The 22,039-nt window shown below is 41.9% G+C and overlaps 1 protein-coding gene across 1 annotated transcript in view; it reads left to right on the top strand.

Moving 5' to 3' along the window:
• Positions 1 to 10,474: 10,474 nt before the first annotated feature.
• PKD2 (polycystin 2, transient receptor potential cation channel) overlaps positions 10,475 to 22,039 on the top strand; it is a 48,645-nt gene continuing 37,080 nt past the window's right edge. Inside the window, exons 1-2 of the mRNA XM_060147548.1 lie at positions 10,475 to 11,087; positions 18,536 to 18,649. Coding sequence (XP_060003531.1) covers positions 10,475 to 11,087; positions 18,536 to 18,649 — 727 coding nt within the window. The remainder of the gene's footprint in view (positions 11,088 to 18,535; positions 18,650 to 22,039) is intronic.

Here is a 22,039-nt window from a genome sequence, read left to right on the forward strand (position 1 = left end):
AAACCTGCACATGGATGTTTATAGCAACTTTATTCATTATTGCCCAAACTTGGAAGCAACCAAGGTATCAGTAGGTGAATGGCTAAATAAACTGTTGTATATCCAAACAGAATTTTATGCAGCACTGAAAAGGAATGAGCTCTCAGTCCATGAAAAGACATGGAGAAAACGCTAAAGCATACTACTAAGTGAAAGAAGTCAATCTGAAAAGGCTACGTACTGTATGACTCCACTAGAGAACATTCTGGGAAAAGTAAAACTATGCAGACAGTGAAAAGATCAGTGGTTGCTGGGAGCTAGGGGGTGAGGGAGGGATGAATAAGCGCAGCTCAGAGAATTTTTACCGCAGAGAAACTATTCCATATACACTATAATAATGGATATGTCATTATATATTTGTCCAAAACCGTAGAATGTACAACGCCAAAAATGAACACTAATATAAACTATAGATTTTAAGTGGTAATATTGTGTCAATATAGGCTCATCAATTGTAATAAATGTACCACTCTGACCAGGATGCTGGTAATAGGGGAAGCTATGCATATGTGGAGGCAAGGGTTATCTGGCAAATCTTTGTATTTTCTTCTCAACTTTGTTGTGAAACTAAAACTGATCTAAAGCAAAGTCTTTAAATAAGGGGGAAAGAATATAATAAAGTGAAAAATTTTAACATATCACTTAGATTCACTTAGGAAATAGATGACATACTCAACAGACTATTTTGACCAAAAGTTATACAGAGCAAACAAGCTTTTATTCTAGGCTAATTCAGCCTCACTACTGAGGCATTACCCTTCTGAGGTTTCTACTCAACACCCCATGTATTGCAAGGTTTCTCTGCTTTGGATGTTTGAAGAATTTAAAATATTCCCCCTCTATGAGAGCATCAAGAATTTTTCCACCTGCTCCTTTCTGGTAATTCTTCCTCTTGCCCCAGGCAGATTCTTCAAATGCTTTGAAGACTCAAGGGCAACACCCTGGAGATCCCTGGAGCTCTTTCTCTGTGTGGCTCTCTCCTCTCTGGTACTCTGTGAATTCCATCCACCTTGGCTTCCCCAAATTCTCAACTTACTCTGTCTTCTCAACTAAGGGAGACTGCACAGCAGCCTGGAATCACTCTCTAGGGAATTACTGGAGAAACCATAGGACTCACGTCGTTTATCTTCTTTCAAGGATTACTATTCATCCCTGTCCATTGTCCAATGTTTGAAACCCTTCATCATAAATTTGGACTAGTTTCTTATTTGTTTAAGGTAAGTGGGTAAATATGTTTCTGTTGCTCCGTCAGGGCCAGGAACAGAAATCCTTTAAAAATAATTTTAACTTAAAAAAAAGAATGAAAAAGATCAAATAAAATATATGACCATGCGGAAATGAAAAGGGAGCTGGCATAATTCGTGAAAGGAATTAAGGATTTAAAATAAATAATTAGGGAAATGAAAGCCACATTTAAAACTACGAAAATATGAAAAGTACAGTAACATTGGGGACATGATTTGTAAAAATCCTATTAAAAACAAAACCAGAAAATGACAGAAACCATTGGAAAGAGGATAATACAGAAATTAAACAGTAGCTCCAACATATGCATTATTGGTACCCTTGGATTAAGGGAACAAAACAAATGAAACAGAATATTTCAAAATTATAAAAGTAGAAAGCTTTCCTAAAATAAATGAAAATTTTAATTTACTGATTAAACCTGTACAGTATTTCCCAGAAAAACAATTATGCAGAATGATCGACCCAAATGTGTACTCTTTAAAAAACTCACTAAACAGGTAACTTTTGGAAAGAAAAATCAAGTCACCTGCTAGGGCTGAGAGAAAAAAAAAATGTGGGTTTAATCAGACCTCTTACTTCTCCACAGCAACATTTAATGACAGAGGAAGGTGGAGAAATGTTTCCAGAATCCTGCAAACAGGAAAAAAAAAGATTGAGCCAAAAATATTGTGCCCAGCCCATTTGTTTTATGTTTATGGCAACAGAAAGGCATTCTGAATTTTGTACGTATTCTGGGAACAATGAAGCTTTAATGCGTCCGCCTTAAAAAAAACAACAAAAAAAGGACTGCTTGATAAAAAATCTATCCCAAAAAAACTAAATAGAGAGAAGGAACTCAAGGAAAGGGAACTCATATTTAAAAAGTACTGGTAGAAGCTTCCCTGGTGGCACAGTGGTTGAGAGTCCGCCTGCCGATGCAGGGGACACGGGTTCGTGCCCCGGTCCGGGAAGATCCCACATGCCGCGGAGCGGCTGGGCCCGTGAGCCATGGCCGCTGAGCCTGCGCGTCTGGAGCCTGTGCTCCGCAACGGGAGAGGCCACAACAGTGAGAGGCCCGCGTACCGCAAAAAAAAAAAAAAAGTACTGGTAATGAGTACTGAATACACTTAAATGTATAAAGTAAATATTATCTTTATTATTTTAGGTTAAAAATGAAAGTTTATAGACTTTGGCTACATAAAAGTTATCGTTAATTTTAAAAAGTGTTTGTTTGTGGAGAGTATACATTTGCTAATGTCCTTATCTTTCAGAAGAAGAGTCAAAGGCTACTGAACAAACATTGATGAATTAATAAAATAATTACTTGATTCATTTAAAGAATTGATGATTGACATTAAAATTTACATTTGTAAGTAATTTCAAAATATCATTCAGACAGAAGCCCAACATAGCTCACTAATGCTCTATGATCAACTGACGAGCAACAGCCCTTTATGGGTCATACCAAAGTAGGGACTGGAACCAGAAAGAGTCATTCAATACAATTAAACCATTAAAATTTACAAATTTAAAAGCCCTTATATAGGCTGTGAGGAAGAGTGAGGGAAGCTACTGTAACCAAAGCAGGAAGGTATTACTAAAAGGTTAAGCACATAAATCAAAAGAACAGAACAGATCATCTAGAAATAAACACTCATATACGGTCAATTGATTCTCAATAATGGTGCAAAGGTGATTCGGTAGAGAAAGGATAGTCTTTTCAACTAACAGTGCTGCAACAATTGGATATCCATATGCAAAAAAAAAACAAACAACAACCCTCTATTCATACCTCACACCATAAACAAAAGTTATCTTTAAATGGATTATGTGCTGAAATGTAAAACCTGAAATTATAAAACTTCTAGAAGAAAATATGGGAGAAAATGTTCATGACCTTAAGTGAAGCAAAGATTTCTTAAATATGATACCAAATGTACAATCCAAAGAAAAAAATTCACAAATTGGACATTATCAAAACTATGAACTTATGCTATTAAAAAATACTATAAGAATGAAAAGACATCTTTAAAAGGTCCTTTGGAATAGTATTTATAGTAAAGATGTCAAAGACACTAAGAAAGAAAAGTATGGTTCGGCATCCCCCCAAATCTCTAATCTCTTAACGCTTGCAGAGTGGGTTAGCCTACTAGCCACCCTATACGCTCTATTGAGCCCACTTAGCTCAGACGAGAGGGCCCAATTGTGTGTTCATATAGCATCTTATGCATATCATTGACACAACTCTTACCAGTCTGTATGATCCACATCTATTCAAATCTATCAGTTAGTACTACTCCAGTTGCAAGAGACAGAAACCCAAACTTAAATTAATCAAAAAGAAATTCTTGGCTATCGAAGTCCAGGGTTAGATCTAACTTCAATTAGTGCTGGTTTCAGGGGCTCAAATGATGTCATCAGAACCTGGTCATATTCTCCATCTCCTAGGACTCACCTAGGAGCTAGACTCCAAAACAATAACAACAAAAACAACAACAATAAAAACCTTCCCAGATGAGTGTCATACAGCACTCACTGGGTAATTGCTTTATCTGTGTACAGCTTGTATTTGCAAGCTAATTATACAGGCCTTGAAGGCAAAGACAACTTCTTTTGCACCCTAATCATACCTAAGATTATGCTAGGTGGTTATAAAGCAGACATTCTGTAAAGTCTGGTAGATCTGGGAAAGCTGTAAGCATCACCCATGCTGGCATCGAAAGGCTTTGGAAAAAATTCTGACATCCTTTTGGAAATCTGGGCTAGTGAAAGTAGAGTTGTATTCAAAATTTTTGAATAACTACACCCAAATGGTAATAATGAATAAGTTTGAGTTGGTAAAGAGAAAAGCCTCACACAATATTCCAAAGAGCTCTATTCTTGGCCCTATATTCTTCAAAATTCTTTTGAATGTGGCTAAAGACATATATCTGCATCTGACAAAACTAGAATATGGCAAATTATAAAAATGTATTTTACAATGTTCTTGAATAGCATGGCCACTCAAACATTATCACTAATTCCATTTTGGTATTCTTCCAGTCTTCACATTATACATATTTTCATGTATATATATTGTTCCATTATTCCTCTAGCATAAACATTTTGGCTGCCAGCTTGTCTAGACTTACATCCTTACAACTCCAAATCTGGTGGGAAGAAAAGCTTTTCTTTTCCAAGAATTCAAAAAAAAAAAAAAAACAATCTGTTCTGATTTCCATTGGATAGAACCAGCTCCCATGCCTGTTCTTAAATACCATTCCCAGGTGTCAAGGGGACATGATACGCTGGTTGGCCAAGCCTGAGATCCACACCCACCACTTGGGAGCTTAGCAGTGGTGTCAGCCACACCTGAGGCACTCAGGGACTCAGAACGGAGAGGACTGTTTCCCCGAGAAAAATTGATTACCGTTATAATAAGAAAGGGAAATGGTTGCTGGGCTGCTGAACTACAAACTAAATGAGGCAGGGTCTCCGCTCTCCAGGACTTTACAGTCCTACTCAGGAAGACTATGTTAACAGACATTTTCAATATAAAGTGGTAAATGTTGTGATAAAGGTTTGCAAGGTAGATGGCAAGTAAATTCAAGCAGGGAGATATGTAAAATGGATAACTAACAAAGACCTATGGTATGGGACAGGGAACTCTGCTCAATATTATGTAACAACCTAAATGGGAAAGGAATTTGAAAAAGAACAGATACATGTATATGTATAACTGAATCACTTTGCTGTATACCTGAAACGAACACAACATTGTTAATCAACTATACTCCAATATAAAATAAAAAGTTAAAAAAAAACAAGAAAAAAAAATTCAAGCAGGGGGGCCAGGTTTGCGGCTAAGGAAGTTTCCAAAAGGAAATGATGCCTGAGTCTAGAAAGATTCATAAGTCTTTTCAATGTAGAAGAGAGCTTGGGAGTGATGTAAAAATGTTTCCAGCACCCTTTTTCGTTTTTGTTTTTTACTGAGGTATTGTTAATTTACAATATTATATTAATTTACGGTGTAAGTGGCATTGTTGACATGTAAGACTTGATCCCCTTGAAGGTCGGAGTCATGTCTTATCTTTGCCTCGCCAGAATTCCACATGGTACCTGGCGTCTAGTGGATATTCTATATGTGTTTGATGAATTCATTAATATTCCCTCATTATGTCTTCAACGAAAATTCTGCAGGAATTTGTAAGGTTGGTATTTAACCATATTATTCAGAGAAGAAAACTGAGAGAGATTAGATCATCAAAAATCACAGTGCCAACCAACGATGGCTCCAAGGTTACCCCGCAGAGGCAGGGATATATCCAAACCAAACTCCAGACATTTAGAGGAATACCACAAATCCCAGCCTTGCATTATTAGAGCAGTAAAGTGAGAAATAAAGTAAACATTTTAGCATGGTTGGCAGTTCTTATAAAGCCCCAAACACCAAATTTTCTTCTGATTTCAGATGTCAAGTGATTAAAAACTTATTTTACAATGCTCTTGAATAAATAAGGGCTGAGAAAAAAATTGAGAGAGAAACGTGTTTGTTTGGGTGGGTTGCTAAGCAACACCGCACATACCAGAGGCTCCTTTTGGATTTCCTTTTGAAGGTGGAATCTGTGGGACCAATGGGTACTTCAGCTTGCATCTGCTTCATCAGTTCAGATTGGAAAATAAAAGCAAGACAGGAAACAAACAGGCAATTCTAAAGTACAGAAGTCAGAGGTGTAGAGAATGCTAAGTATTAAATTAGCCTAGTCGCCTTTTAAATGACTTCTCTGAAGGTCCTCAGTGGCACTAACACTAATAGGTGAGGTTTTATAAGTGTGTCCCCAGAAGAATCGACCACACAGATGAAACAAAACCAAACAGTATCCAGGCTACATTATCTATCCCACACAGTATGTCAGGCCCTACAGATTACTGAAATTTGTAATATGGCAATAGGATGTAGCAACCAGATGAAGAAAAATATGTTTGTGTATCTCACTTATTTAATAAGGGATAACTTCTTATGAGAAATAGAGTTTTACGATGGGTACTAAAGGAAGGAATTCTGTGGGAGGGGAGAGAAATTTACAACCTCAGGGCCTGCTTGAGCAAAAGCTAGGAGCTCTGAAGGGGCAAAAAGAGTCAAGGTAAAAGCAGGAAAGAGAATATTGGTCAGCCAGAAAGAATGAATAAATAAATATTTGAGCAGGAAATATATTGGACAGCTGGGGAAGGGTTTATGAAGTCTAAGATTGAAATTAGTAGAGAAACTCCTACAATGTAGGATTTAAAGACGCTGTGGATCAAATACTATCTAAGTCATTATTACACAAATATTGCTGTGCATTTTAAAAAAGCGTATTTCTTTCAACGATTTGTGATTTGAGTTTCAGGTAAGCACACATCTAAATCTGAACTATGTATGTGCGGACACGTTTTCAATCAATCTGTATTCTTTGAGGGACGGGGTATAGTCTTAGAAAGAATATTTCAGATTTTGATTTAAATAATTGACACTACAGAAAGGGGGCATGTTATTATCATCAATTACAGAATAAAGTCTGTACTCCTAACGATGCATCTGAGGCCTTCCACGATCTGGCCTGCCTACCTGCGCTTCCCACGCCAGCCTGAGGATGGGCAGTCTCTCCTCTCAACCCCTCCCATGCTGAAAACCTTCACTACTGACTTGACACTAAATCATATTCTCCCGTCTATTGTTATTTACTCAGTGTGTGTATCTCTCCCTTGAGATTATAACTCCCTGAAGGATGTGTCCAAAGAGTATTTTGTTTTGCATATTCTGACTAAAATAATAATGTTATTTACTATGTATAGTAAATGCACAGAATTTGCACTGAATGCATGGATAGCACTTGAATTAATTTATCATTCCTTGATATTATTGTTTCTCCATTCAGTCTCCTTATGTTTCTGGACTCTAGGCCTGCTAGCAGAAAACAGGAAGAACAAACAAGAAATGAACAAGCCGAAGTCTATTGTCTTCTAAACCTTGAACTCTGGAAAATCAAAATATCCTTGGGAGACAAATATCACAAAACTAAAACCAGCATTTTGAGCAGGGAACATAATAGCTTCAAGTGGGCATAAGCTATTCCAAGGGCCCTTGGAGCCTGCAGGAGAAGTGGTGGTATGCGAAAGTTAAAAAGACCTCTACATGAAGAATTAGGAACCCCTGTCACAGCCAGAGGTCTAGCTGTGTGCCTTAAAATGACTGTACCTGACTAGATTCATTCATTTCCCCAACCAATCCGCGGGGAATGCAAGCTCTTTAATGGCGGGGCTTTTCACTAGTGTCATTGCTTGCACTCTGTCCTGGCGTTGTGCCTGGCTCCTACGAGGTGCTCAATAAATATTTGTTATGGGATCCTCTGTCTTGGTCATGGAGTGTCCATCCTCAAGAAGCTCATAGTCCGGTTAGATCAAAGACTTCCAAATATGCAATTCTAATAGATGAAAATACTTATCCTAAGTAAGCTCTAAGAGCTCATAACGCTAACACTTGAGCATTTACCGTGTGCCAGGAAGTGTTCCCCATGCCTTACATGTATTAATTCACCTAATCTTCACAACAACCCCGTGAGGCGAACACTATTATTATTTCCATTTTCCGGCACAACGAGGTAAAGCCACTCGCCCAAGGTCACACAGCTAGGAAGCGGCAGCGCAGGAACTGAACCAGGGTTCAGAAGTAGCACAGTGCAGGCACAAGACAAAGAGTTAGTCTGACTCAAAGGCCACTGAAGTTTCTTCTGGGCCTGGGATCGCAGAAGAGGGCACCACTGGTGACAAGGAAGCGCCAGGAACACGAGGGAAATGTTTCATGAAACCCCACGCATGTGGACCATGTTGGTGCCTCTCAAACTTAGGATGCTCCGGAATCCTCAGAGAAGATTCAGAATTTCAGGCCTGAAATCCTGCAGTTTCTGAATCCATAAGGTTGGAGTGGGGACGTGGAATGTGTATTTTTAACAAGTGCCACACTGATGTTGGGAATCATGTTTTAAGAATACTAAACTAGACCTATTCTCCAGCAGAACACTTGGGCTGAGATTCTGCTCTTTTTTCTCAGGCCTGGCTCTCCTCCGGCCAGGTGTCTGTTGGGAATCCTTTGAAGATGCAATCTGGCAGCGCTCTGTTAGGGGCACCGGCACCTGTAGAGGCTCCTCAGACGACAGGCATCACAGCCCTCACCCAGGACAGTTATTGCCGGTTTATTTGTCTGTCTCCTCTTGAGAGCAGGGGCTGTGTCATACTGTGCTCTGCATGCCAGCTCCTAATTCAGTGTGCAGGAAATGTCTTCTGAAGGAGACTGGATGGACTGCATCAGCCCTGCCCTTGAGAAGCTCATAGTTAAGTGAAGGACACAGATACCTGAATAGATAAACTGCAGGATTAGGTGATGGGTGGCCGTGATTACCTAAATACGAGCAGCATGCTGTGAAGGCACAGGGAAGCAGCAAAGCGTGCTGCACAGGTGGGAAACCATGCTGGAAAAGCAGGTTGGGAGCTGTAATGCGCTGAATTGTGTCCCCCTCAGAAATTCCCGTGTTGAAGTCTAACCCTAACCCCTCCAACCAGAGTACCTCAGAATGTGACTGTATTTGGAGACTGGGTCTTTTAAAAGGTAATTGAGTTAAAATGCGATCATTAGAGTGGGCCCTAATCCAATCTGTCTGGTGTCCTCAGAAGAGGAAATTGAGGCATAGACACATACAGAGGGACGACCATGTGAAGACACAGGGCGAAGACGGCCACCTACAAGTCAAGGACGGAGACCTCAGAAGAAACCAACCCTGCCAACACCTTGACCTTAGACTTCCAGCCTCTAGAACTGTGAGAAAATAAACGTCTGTCGTTTGAGACACCCAGTCTGTGGTACTTTGTTACGACAGCCCTAGCAAAAAAAAATATAGCAGCAGATTATGAAAATTTACCAAGCCAAACTACATAAATTAAATTTTTACCTTTTAAGCTGTCAGAAGCCTCCACGGGTGTCTAAGCATCAATGCGACATGAGCAGGTTTGGTTCCGAACCCAATTTGGAAACAGCGGGTACCCAGAAGTGAAAAATGATGGTGGAGTTGACAGATCCATTGTTCCAACGCAGCATAAAACAAGTCGTAAGGGCCCTGGACTAAATCATTGACAAGGGGAATGAATAACAGAGGTCCTAATCAGAGAGACCTTTGTGGGGCAAAAGTAACACAATTTGGGGGAAATGAGGTGTTGGAGGCGAAGAGCAGACAGATGAGGTTATCATGAAGTGTACTTTGGGGAGTGACGATGCCTCAGCTCTCAACTGGGGATACAGGAGGTGAAGCAGGCTTAAAAGAAGAAGGGAAAAGATAACAAACCTCCCTTGGGATGGGTGAAGTTTGAGACAACTGCAGAGCGTCCAGCTGGATGTGCTCCGGAGAGCGGGAATAAAGCTCTGGACCTGCGGCCTGAGGCGGGATTCCGTGACTCACAGACGGGGAGATGGTGGGAAGGGGGCGGTCGAGCTCTGCGGAGCATCAGCGATCCAAGAGCCCCGCGGCCGAATCCTCGGGGTCCCCGCAACGCGTGGACAGAGGAGCCAACCAGAGTCAGGAAACCCTCCAAAAAGCTGCTGGATTGGGGCGGGGGGTGAGCGCGCCAAAGGCCAAGGAAGTCAGCGATAGGACTCTGTTAGGAGTTTGCTGGTAGTTTTCAAACGGAGGAGCGACCTTTGACCCTGCTACAGACCGGCTCGGGCTGGATCTCGCTTGTTCACGCCGTCGCACAAAGGGGTTTCCCTCTCTCCCTGCACCGCGGTCAACCGAGGCAGAAGTGGCGGGCGGCTAGCAGGGACCCAAGCACCACTCTGGGTGACGCAGGCAGTGCCAACGCCGGAAGCCCTCCCACCCGAACGCAATGGGGACGCCCGGGCCCCGGCTGCACTTGGGACACGGGCCCAGGCGCCGCTCGCCCAGCGCGCCGGCCGCGGGGGCGGCTGCCTCGCGCCTCCCCCTGCAGCGCGCCGCGGCCGCTGGGCGAGGCGAGGCGAGGCGAGGCGAGGCAAGGCGGGGGGAGGCGGGCCGAGGGGGCGGGCGAGGGACGCGGGACTCTGGGGAGCTCGGGGGCGGAGAGCAGGAGGCGGCGGGCCCCGGGAAGAAAGGAACATGGCTCCTGCGGCGGACAGCGCCGAGCGCGGCATGGGGCGACGGCGCGCTGGGCGCCAGTGACCACGATGGTGAACTCGAGCCGCGTGCAGCCGCAGCAGCCCGGGGACGCGAAGCGGACGCCGGCGCCCCGAGCGGCGGGCCCGGGCCGGCTGATGGCGGGCGGGCGGGCCGCGGGCGCCGGCTTCGCCGGCCCGGGCGGCCTCCGCGAGCAGAGGGGCCTGGAGATCGAGATGGAGCGCATCCGGCAGGCGGCCGCGCGGGACCCCCCGGCCGGAGCCTCGGCTTCCCCATCTCCTCCGCTCTCGTCGTGCTCGCGGCAGGCGTGGAGCCGCGACAACCCGGGCTTCGAGGCCGAGGAGGAGGAGGAGGAAGAGGAGGTGGAGGGAGAAGAAGGGGGAATGGTGGTGGAGATGGACGTAGAGTGGCGCCCGGGCAGCCGGAGGTCGGTCGCCTCCTCAGCTGTGAGCTCTGTGTGCGCCAGGGGCAGGGGGCTGGGGGGCTACCACGGCGCGGGCCCTCCGAACGGGAGGCGGCGCCAGCGAGAGGACCAGGGCCCGCCGAGCCCCAGCCCGGCCGGCGGCGGCGGCGGTGGCGGGGACCCGCTGCATCGCCACCTCCCCCTGGACGGGCAGCTGCCGCGAGTGGCCTGGGCCGAGAGGCTGGTTCGCGGGCTGCGAGGTAAGAGCGCGACCCTTGGCGGCTGATGCACAAACCAGAAGTGCGGGCGCCGTCAGAGCCATCGCCCGCGGAGGGCAGCTCTCCAGGGCTCCCGCTCGCGTTCCCATTGCGTCCCCGCCTCCCTAAGAAGCGTCTTCCGCACCTCTGCTAATTCCGTTCTATTTCCGGTACCCAGCACGGAATTCCACTGCGCCCTTGTTGGTGCAAATTCATTGGATACCTCCTTCTTCTAAAAGATGTGTCAGCTTATGTTTACCTTTGGAAATAAGTGAAAGCCGTATTAGAGCGAAGGGGTACATCTGGAGTTTGGGTTTTTTTTTTTCCTTGTAGGGAAAAAAGTATTCTAAGGCAACTAATGGTGGTTGCAACTGCATATTTGCGAATTTCACTAAATGAAAACGAAACTTATGTGCTAGTACCCATGGCCTTTCACTGTCCTGGATGCCCTATTGCCCCTTACCCCTTTCCGGAATGGGTACGCAGTACAGGGTCCTAGTTGTGGAAGGGTGTCGCTGGATAGTCATTGATGTAGTTTTGGCGGTGTCTGGTTGTTTGGGGGAGAGGGAGCTGTTAAGAACGCCACGAATAGAATAAACTGTCTAGCAAAACAGTTATTCGGCCATTTCTAAGTCTAGGTATTTTTCTAAAACAGTTGCAAAGTAAATGCTAATGTTGTTTAAAAAAGTTGAAAGTATGTTTTTAAATAACTAAGTTAATGTTCTTTGAAGTTCCAATGAGACAGTGAGGTCATCAGATACCAGCTGTGTGGAAATGTGTCAGAGTTCGGTGCACCCAGCTCTCCAAAAGGCAGGAAAGGAATTTTCAAAATTGCCAGTGCCTGTTAAGAGGACACAAATTTTCCAAGAGCAAATGGGATCCTGTTTTTGCAAAGTTTTGTCAGAGGCATCTTTGGAAAAGACTTGCATTGGCTCTTGCCATCCAAGTGACTTTAACCTCTACTTTTAAGAGTTTTCCATTCTCAGTTCTTTTGAAAATTTCCTTTCCCTTCTCTTCCTGTCAGTTTTGAAAATCTTGCACAAAAAGCTATCCACGTGTTTTTACAGCAACGTGATCGACACCAAGTCAGGCCTACACCCGAACCCCAGTTCTACCACACATTGGCTACATGACCTCGAGCAAATTGCCTAACCTCTCTGATCCCCAGTTTTTGAATTTTTTTTTTAAAGAGATAATCATAATACTTAGTTCTTGACTTGGGAGGATTAAATGAGGTGAAACATAAAACATGTAGCAAGTCTCTGCCATGTTGTGAGTGCTTCATAAATAGAAATTAAATCATAGATTCTAAAAGTGTACATTTGGGTACTCTTACACAGTGATTATGCTAGTTAATTTGATTCAGAGCATGGTGGGGACCAAAAGATCCTTTTTGGATAACCTGTGTGAGTAGATTAGTAAGAAACTCTCATACTCTTTTCAGGTTGTTTAATTGTTTTAATTGTGCTTTTTAAAGTATTCACTGAAGTGAGAGGAGTTTCTTATAAGTTAATAAATAATGGAAAGTCATGATCCTGTTAATTCAGCTTAAGTATTTGATAACACTTAATGTTCTTTGGATAAACTCAATAATGGAATATAATGAAATGAAATATATGAGTGTATGTATAAGTTCATTTCTTTTAAAGAAAAGTTTCAGAAAATTTACAATGAATAAGGTAACAGTAAAACTTCTAGTCAAACCTTATCAGTGGTCTAATTAGTAGAATAGAATCATGAAAATCTTTTTTACAGAAAAATTTAGAATAAATTTTATTTTATTTCTTTTATGAGGAAATATAGTTGATACTCTTGTCACTTATTAAGTAACATTTGTTAAATAATTAGTGACTATACTAGGTGCTACCAAAAAAAAATATATATATAGCACATCACCATTTTCCTATGGACAGAAACCCAGAAAAGTGAAATGAATAACCATGAATGAGTTGTGATTTTTTCCCCCCTCTTGGGATACCGATGACAAAAAATCTTATATACATTGTATAAGTAGTGCTCAGAGTCAGAAGAGAGAGTGACTTGGAATTTCTAAAGGTAGGAGCAATTACTCAAATTGGAGTGGTCAGGAGCTTCCCTGGAGGTCTCCAACCTTTTGTGACTTTCCATAACTCACTCAGACTTCCTGGCCTCTGTTCCTCATGTATAAAATGGAAGAGTTGAACCCAATCTTCAAGGTCCCTTCTAGCTTCAGCATATCCTGTGTTGTTGTTAAATGACATGAATCTGAGCTGGACAGCAAATGGTCATTTCTCTCCTTGGACACTAAATAGATCTATCCTCTTAGCAGGAGTAAGATAGCAATGAAGAAATGTTTGAGGCCTGAGGATGGGAGGAAATTGTGTCTAGCTAAGGAATTAAGAATTTACCCTTAAATATTAGGAAGCAGTTGGAAAGTTTTGAGCAGGGGCAGAGCACGTCGAAAGCGAATACGAGTCAAGCAGTGTGCTGGGCAGGAGAGCTTTGCAGAAGGAGACAGGGAAGCAGGAGGACCAGGTAGGAGGCCGCCAGTGAAGGGCTGACGGAGGCCTGCCCCGAAGGAAGCAAAGGAAGGCTGAAAGATGGAAAGACTGCTCCAGACTAAAAGATTTCCCCAACCCAATGATCTCGTTTACTTTTCTCTTAGCAAACGCTTCTTAATGCAGAGATAAAATTTAAGACTCTACATGAGTTATCATATTTTCTGAATTTCCAAAGTTGAATGTGTTTTATGGATATATCCGGGTACTAAAGTCACTTTCTGTTATTTCAGACATATATGCTTGGTTGGTTTTTTGTTTGTTTTCCTGGAGAAATCATAAAGAACTAGCTGTATTGGTCAGGGTGGGCTAAGCTGCTCTAAAAAATAGATACCTCCTCTCCCACTCACTATATTGTATCATCACTGTCCATATCCAGATCTTTTTTATCATCCCAAATAGAAGGTCTGCCCATTAAACAATAACTTCCCCTCCTCTTCCCCGCACCCCCCAGCCTCTCTTCCTCTTTCTGACTCTATGAATTTTTCTTTACTGGGTACCTCATATTAGTGGAATCACACAGTATTTGTCCTTTCATATCTGGCTTATTTCACTTAGTATAACGTTTTCGAGGTTTATCCAAGTTGTAGCATGTATCTGAACTTCATTCATTTTTGATGACTGAATAGTATTCCCTTGTATGTATATACCACATTTTGTTTATCCATTCATCAGTTGATGAACACTGGGGTTGTTTCTACCTTTTGGCTATTGTGACTTTCCCTTTATTTTTAATTGAACCCTCACTCCATAATTGCTTCCTTTTCCCTTTTTATTTGCACTATAATTGTGAACAAGTGAGATGTTGTATTTTCATCTCATGGGGATTTTTTTTTGAGGGAGGGTTGCTACTCTGCAGGGTGTGATAAGGCTATGCTAGTAACACAGTTTGTGCAGTCAACAAACATTTATTGAGCATCTCCCTTGTGGTAGGTACTAGGGATACAGAGATGAATAATACAAGATCCCAACTCCCAAGGAGTTTAGAGTTTAGTAGGGGGGTGAGAAGTGTAGGTAAATCATTGCAACGCCAAGTCCCAGTTGTGGGAGGGACCCAAAGAAGAAAGGACCTGCTCTACCTGGGGAGGTTAGAAGAAGTGAATCTTGAGTTATGTTTTGAAGGATTCAGGGGGGAGCTGGAGGAGGGAAAAATAGAGAAGTAAGACCAAGCAAGCTTGTAGCTCATTGGTACTTTTTCCTGTAGGCAGAGTCAGTGAGGGCTTCAAGCAGGGGGCTGATATGATATCATGCCAATCTGAAGATGATTCTAGCAAGAATGTAGAGAATGGGGTGAGGTGCATAGCACCAAATGCTGGGAGAATAGGTCAGGATAAAGTGACAAAGGTGATACAGTGATAAAGTGTCAGTTGCACTGAGGATTGTGAGCTGGGATGGAAGCGCGCTAGATGAAAGAGAGAAACTATCAGAATTGTGGACCACCTCCATGTGAGGGTTATGAAAAGGGCCTGTTCCAGGATGAAACCCATGTTTCTGGGTTGGTACCATTAACCCACACAGGGCAAACAGGTTTCTAGAGAAAGGAACAGAAGAGAAATCTCAGTTTGGGGCATGTGAGTGTGAGCTGTCTGTGGAATATGCAGGTAGATCACGCCATTAGCTGTGGCACACACCTGTCTGCATCTCAGGAGGGGACTGCCTAAGAAATTTGAGATTCAAGCGTCAGTATCATAAGGTAGCAACTGACTATTCTGTAGAAAACGGACCAATAGTAAAAAGTCACTTCCCTTTCTGAAGGTGTCCCTGCAATTCAAATCACTGTGAAGAAGGATTGTATAAGCAAGGCCCACATGTGTCTAAGCCCCAAAACAGGATTCTTTTATCATGTGAGTGCAATGAGAATTTGGTCAGGCAATTCACAATGACTTCAAAGTCCATATGGATTTGGGTCTCCACGCCATTCTCAAATCTGGACCAACTAGGCGTCAGAAGTAGGACATTTCAGATTTGGACCTGTTTCTGAAGCCATAAAAGGGCCTCTTGCCGCCACTCTATTGCTGTACACATAATATTTCTAATTCCCAGAACAACCCCACAGAGAGGTACTCTTACCTCATTTCCAAATGAGGAAGTAGAGGCTCATGGCGTTAGGCAAGGTCTCACAGCTCCTAAGTGGCTGACCCTTCATTTGAACACAGCTTGGATTCCAGACCTCCACACTGCACCTTGTCACGATCAGTGAGTCACAGTGGGTTAATGTATTTCAGATGGGACAGGGTTAACGTGAGGCAAAAGAGCCACACTGAATTGTTTTTACCGTGGAACTGAGATATTAACAGGTGAAATGATACAGTCGCTGGAATTAGTGGGTGAGGGTTTCCATGAATCCAGGTTGGTGTTGAGTTGATACCTGTTGAAGCTGGGTGAGGGGTACATGGGAGTTCATTATATTGCTCTCTCTTTGTGTTTTTTTTTATATATTGCAAAATAAAAAGGGTTTGGAAGCATTTGGATAAAAGAGTTGCAGAATGGCATTTTTTCTAAAGTCAGTTATTTATGTTGGAGACCTTTTTGGTGTTTTGGATTACCCATCTCAGAGTTTATGCATGTTAATTTGCATATTAATTGCAAATAAATTGCATGTTAGTTAATATGCATATTAATAAGTAACACTTATTGTTGAGGTGATGTGCTCCGACTTTGGGCTCTGGCATTGACTGATCACCTTCTTACACAGGAAGGAAATGGCATATTGTCCCGTGTCCCCTCATAATCGTGTTCTCCTAACAGATGGAGACACGTTATGTACTGAACGTGAGTGCCTGGAGGCACTCCCTCCGCAGCTGGGATGATGGCGGGAAAAGACAACAGTTGTTTTTGAAGAACGCTCCCATTTTGGACGTGAACGCTGCCCTTCACCATTCTTATTCTATCATCCCTGATGATAACTAAACATGGGAAGTAGTTGGCTACAGGACAGCTGTTTTTTCCATTTGTGGATGCAGCATTTCTCACCCATCAGGATGTGAAGGGATCCCCGTATCCTAAGACTGACCCTACTACATACACACCCAGTGGGGAAACTGGATGACATTTGTAAAGCAATAAGTATTTGAGGAGGTAGCTAGAGAAATTTAGAAAAAAGTAAATGCATAGAAATATACTCACATAACATATAAATAAAAGGGCTTGTTTCTTTTCATTTGAAATGTTTCATTCAAGGGCTAGAATTAAATTGCCGTAGACCATTGCAAATTTAGCCTGAAGAAAATTCGATAGGAGTTTGGTGTTTTCTGTTTATAGGTCAAGCAAAACCATTTGCAAATAGTAAGAACCATGACTTTTCCTTATTGCGTAATTGTTTATAAACCATGGGAAAGAGTGAAATCACTGACGAAGTGAGACAAGGCAGCAGTCTCTGCGGATGGTCAAGGGACTAGCAATTTCCACTTATGCGTATATTTTAGGCCTGGCCTCCAAAAGAAATACGCCCAGAGAAATGGTGTGGTTTTATCCAGGGCTACTGAGCCTAATATTTGGCTGCCTCTGTGTTATTCTGAGCTGTAATTTTCCATGTCATCTAAGTTCGTAATAATTCTTTACTATGATGGAGTTTCAGCGAGCAAACATTCTGCTTGGTGCATTTCTTCTGAGTGAGTAATCCCCTGACACAACCACCAGGTGTTGGCAGAAGCAAACCTGGTCATAAGTCATGCTCCCCTTCCGGCGTGGTGAAACCTAGGACGCGTAACCCAGTGTCTTTGAGAGCAGTTGCTGATTTTTCCTAAAGGAAATTTGGGAGAAAAGAAGAAAAGGAAACGAAATACCCCAATTTAGGAGTAGAACTAATGTATGATTATAAGACTTAAAAAGTACATAAACACTAGCAATGAAGTCACTTCTTCCAAGTGCAAGACCATATACCATTTTCCCCTTGTTCTCTGTGTGGCTGGATTGTGGCATCAGTGGCTCGGTGAGTTTCTGTGATGGAAGGGGTTAAAGTCTGTGGGATAGAAGTGTGAGGCAATTTGCCATTAACAGCTGACCTAATCTAACAGAAAGAATTGAGAGGTTTGTCTTTTTTGGAAAACACTAAGGCTCTTCCAAGTAACCAGCAGTGTGACTTGACCACACTGCTTACTAGCTGGGGTTTGGACGGCCACCATGTCTGTCTGCTGGCTGCGTCCACAACTGTGGGATCTCTCCAGGCAGCTCACCATGGCTTATGTCATCTTCGCTCAGCCGGCCCAACGCTTTTTCCATCTGCTAAAATATGGAGCACGGGTGCTGCTTTTACCCTTTCTCCAAAGAGAGAGGGAAGGCAGATGAGTTTGTTGCTTTTCGTTTAAAAATCATACGTTAATTGGCATTTTTTAAAAACTGTTCAGCTAAGTGTGTTTAGTGTAATCAGTCAGCACTGAATTTCTTAAAAGGCAAAAATGGGTACAGAGCAGAGATTTTACACCGGTGTGTTAGAAGCTTGCTAGATGTTTCCATAATGAAATGGTGCTCCGACCAGGACCTCTTTTCATCAGGGGTGACCTAAAAAGTATTGTTTGCAATGTTACGTCATGTACTAACGAGGATAATTAATTTAGTAACACGGTAATTCCTCCCGCATATAGGAAGGACTGATGTGTATGCATAATTATTAAACCTAAACTTCCTCTTCTCTTTCTAAATTTTTACTAAGATATTTTCTAATGAGGTTGGGAGTTTAGACAATGATCAGATCATTGCCTTGTGTTTTGCACATCTGGGGGGATAGTAGCGGCTGATGTATTCCTAAATTAAAGGTATTCCTGCTAAAACCATTTCTCGGTTGCCTTTAGAGCATGCTAAAAAAAAATCCAGGAGCATCTCCCTTAAAGTTATACTGTTTTTTATGTGTTTTTCCTTTTGCCATTCATGCGGTTTTTAAAAAATAAAATGACTTCCTTTATTACTGTTTTAAAGGTCTCTGGGGAACAAGGCTCATGGAGGAAAGCAGCGCTGACCGAGAGAAACACCTGAAAAGTGTTTTACGGGAACTGGCCACATATCTCCTTTTTCTCATAGTCTTGTGCATCCGTAAGTAGAACATTTTCTTCCACTAGAGGAAAAGTTTTGGAAATATTTGACCTGTCAAACTCATGATTAAGAGGAACTGTAGATGCACCAGTGACGGTTAATTCAGAAGTTCTCTCCTCTGTTATCAATTCCAATTTACAGTTTGGTAAAGCTCTCCTCTCTCCTCTGGTGAACACCGATCAAAATTCGGCATTATTTGATTGGCCGGTTTGTTGTCAGTTGTGACCATTTTCACTATGAGAGGCACAGGGCGACCTGCCAGACACCAAGTAACCAAGTAAAAGGATTTTTGTATTAGATTCTTAACAATAATTACAGCATTACTGTTATTACATCAAGTAATGTAAAGTGTACACAGGAATTATTTTCCAAGTTTAACTTTCAGAAAATACAAATAATGTCACCTAATATTGCTTTTATGTCTGTTTATATTTAAAAGTCCCCTTTTTTTGGATTCAGATGTGTTGTGTGGATGCCTTCACTCTAACTAATCATTTCTTCCAAATCTTCAATAATTGTAGATTTTTACTCCGTAGGAAACTTACTGCAGACTCATCTCTTTCTGTTTTCTTTCTCCTTTCTTCTTTCAATACATTCCTGCATTGTCTGGGAGGGGAGGGATGCCTTAGCCAGAAACAACTCTTAGAAACCGTTTGCCTCCAAGTCCAGAAGGTCACGGGCAAAGGACTTATCCTCTGAATCAAAGGATATTGGTTGATGGAGTTCTGTCGTGTCCTCTCTAAAGCCCTTTATGAGAACAGACAGGAAGCAGATTTATGACCACCAGGACCTCTTAGCATATTCCTCAGGGAAAGGAGTTTGTTCTTACAGTGTACACTTAGAAATGCTTAAAAACCAACATCAACCGTGGAAAGAGTTCCCTTCTTTGTAAATGGAGAGAGTCCTGATTTAATCAATACTTTAATAATGCCATTCTTATCACATTAAAATTGACCACCTTGAATTTAATTGACCAAGCGCTAAAAGCTTCCTTTGAAAATGTTTTTTGTTTACTAGATTTATAAGAAGATGTGTAAGTTGAACATAAAAGATTAAGGAAACATTTAAGCTTTTGATATTTGTAATTTTAAGAAATTGAATATTGATTTATTTAATATCCCCACACTGGTTTTTACTAATACTAGTAAGCTCTTAATGAGACTCAAACAGGGCATGACTTCTCACATTTTCTGAGAATTTGACTATCCAAGTGGGAACTTAAGAAAAAGAGAAAAAAAGATGTTATTTAAGCTAAAAAGTATATATGTGTGAACAACATTCATTTTCTTGCTTTTTTCTTCCTAATTTTCTGAACTTTTCTGTTGTTTGTTTAGGAAGGAATCTCTCTCATTACCTTTAAAAGCATGTTATCTAAGAAATGCTGAAAACCTAAAAATGATCTATTCAGTACATTAAAAGTTATTAAGCAAGAGATGTGATATTTTTTAACTTTTATGTTCTGAGCTGTTAGAGTAAATGCTGAAGTGAAGTTTGCTTCCAGCGTAGAAATGGTGCTTAAATATTAAACTTCAGTGGCCTTAAATTTTAACAGATAGATTAGAATCATTATTATTACTAATTTTTTTTGAGCATGACACATACATTCATACACAGATTTTATGCAAAATATAGGTGCTCCTATAAGTCTAAAATTTCATTGTTCCCCAAAATTGCCTAAACATCAGAATCACCAAGAGAATTTCTTTTATAATTGTAGTTTGCCTGGATCTACTAAATCAAAGCCTTCCAGATATGGCCCAGAGAAGTGAATTTTCAGATGCACTGACCAGCTTTGGGAACTAGGCCAGATAAATAAACTGAGTAGCTAGAGTTTTAGGAAACAAGCTTGTCACATAACTAACTAGCGTTTTCTTGTTTATTTTAGAATTTTTATGCTTTTTGTTCTTTTTCACACTAATCACATTTTTGCTTCTTATATCAGCTACATTTTTTACATAGGCAAAGTTTTTTTTCAAAATATTGTAGAATCTCTGGGTAAGAAGGAATCTTGGCAGTCGTGGATCAAACCTCCACTGAATGCTAAAACTCCCCCCTGCAACATCCTTCCCAAAAGGTCAGTCATCCTGCCTCCAGTTGGGCAAGAGTTCCAGGTTAAGGGACTGACTCCTTTGAAATAGTTCATTTTATTTTTCTATGGCTGTGTTAGAAAGTTCTTCCTTATGCAAAACCAAAGTCTGTCCTCATCTAACTTCCCGTCTTAGTTTTACTCTCTAAGCCAGCCTCATACCAGGGGCCTTTCCCATGTCTCTCCTCCAGTTTAGCGTGTCAGAAGTTTGGAGACAGACGTTCAATCTCCTCCAAGTCTTCTCTAGGTTAAACCTTTCCAGTTCCCTTAGCTGTTGATCATGTGATCGGAGACATGCCTTTGAACAACCCACCTGATAGAAACTCCCTCCAGTTTATCAGAGTCCCCCCCTTTTTTTTTAAGGGGATGCATTTATTGTCACTCTTCCAAATGTACCCCAAAAATGAGAAAATAACCCCCAACTCAATTCCCCTCACCTCCACCACATTCTCCACAGCACAAATAATTTTTCCCAAAACCACACACATAAACTGGTTCTGATATTCTCATAAATATCAGTACACCTAAGTTGCGTCTTTATTCCCATCTTGCCCCTGGGTTCTTCATGACCATTTTTGTTTGTTTGTTTGTTTTGTTTTTTAGCTTCCATATATATGTGTTAGCATACGGTATTTGTCTTTCTCTTTCTGACTTCATTCTGTATGACAGACTCTAGGTCCATCCACCTCACTACAAATAACTCAATTTCGTTTCTTTTTATGGCTGAGTAATATTCCATTGTATATATGTGCCACATCTTTATCCATTCATCCGATGATGGACACTTAGGTTGCTTCCATCTCCTGGCTGTTGTAAATAGAGCTGCAATGAACATTTTGGTACATGACTCTTTTTGAATTCACGTGCAGTCTTAAGTTCACAGACTACAGTCCATGGGAAGTAACTGCTAAAGATCAACTATGGCTGGAAAGCTCTCTGACCTTTTCAGTACTGGACAAAAACTACAATAACGGGCTTCCCTGGTGGCGCAGTGGTTGGGAGTCCACCTGCTGATGCAGGGGACGCAGGTTCGTGCCCCGGTCTGGGAGGATCCCACGTGCCGCGGAGCGGCTGGGCCCGTGAGCCATGGCCGCTGAGCCTGCGCGTCCGGAGCCTGTGCTCCGCAACGGGAGGGGCCACAGCGGTGAGAGGCCCGCGTACCGCAAAAAAAAAAAACTACAATAACAAGAAATGTATATTCATATATAAATATTACTTTAAACATGGCCTTTACTCCACGTGCATAGCTTTCTCTTTATTTCTTCGTGGTAACTTCTATGTAAATATTACATGCTTTTCTCTCT

Source organism: Lagenorhynchus albirostris, chromosome 4, assembly GCF_949774975.1.
Source record: "Lagenorhynchus albirostris chromosome 4, mLagAlb1.1, whole genome shotgun sequence".
Classification (NCBI taxonomy): Eukaryota; Metazoa; Chordata; class Mammalia; order Artiodactyla; family Delphinidae; genus Lagenorhynchus; species Lagenorhynchus albirostris.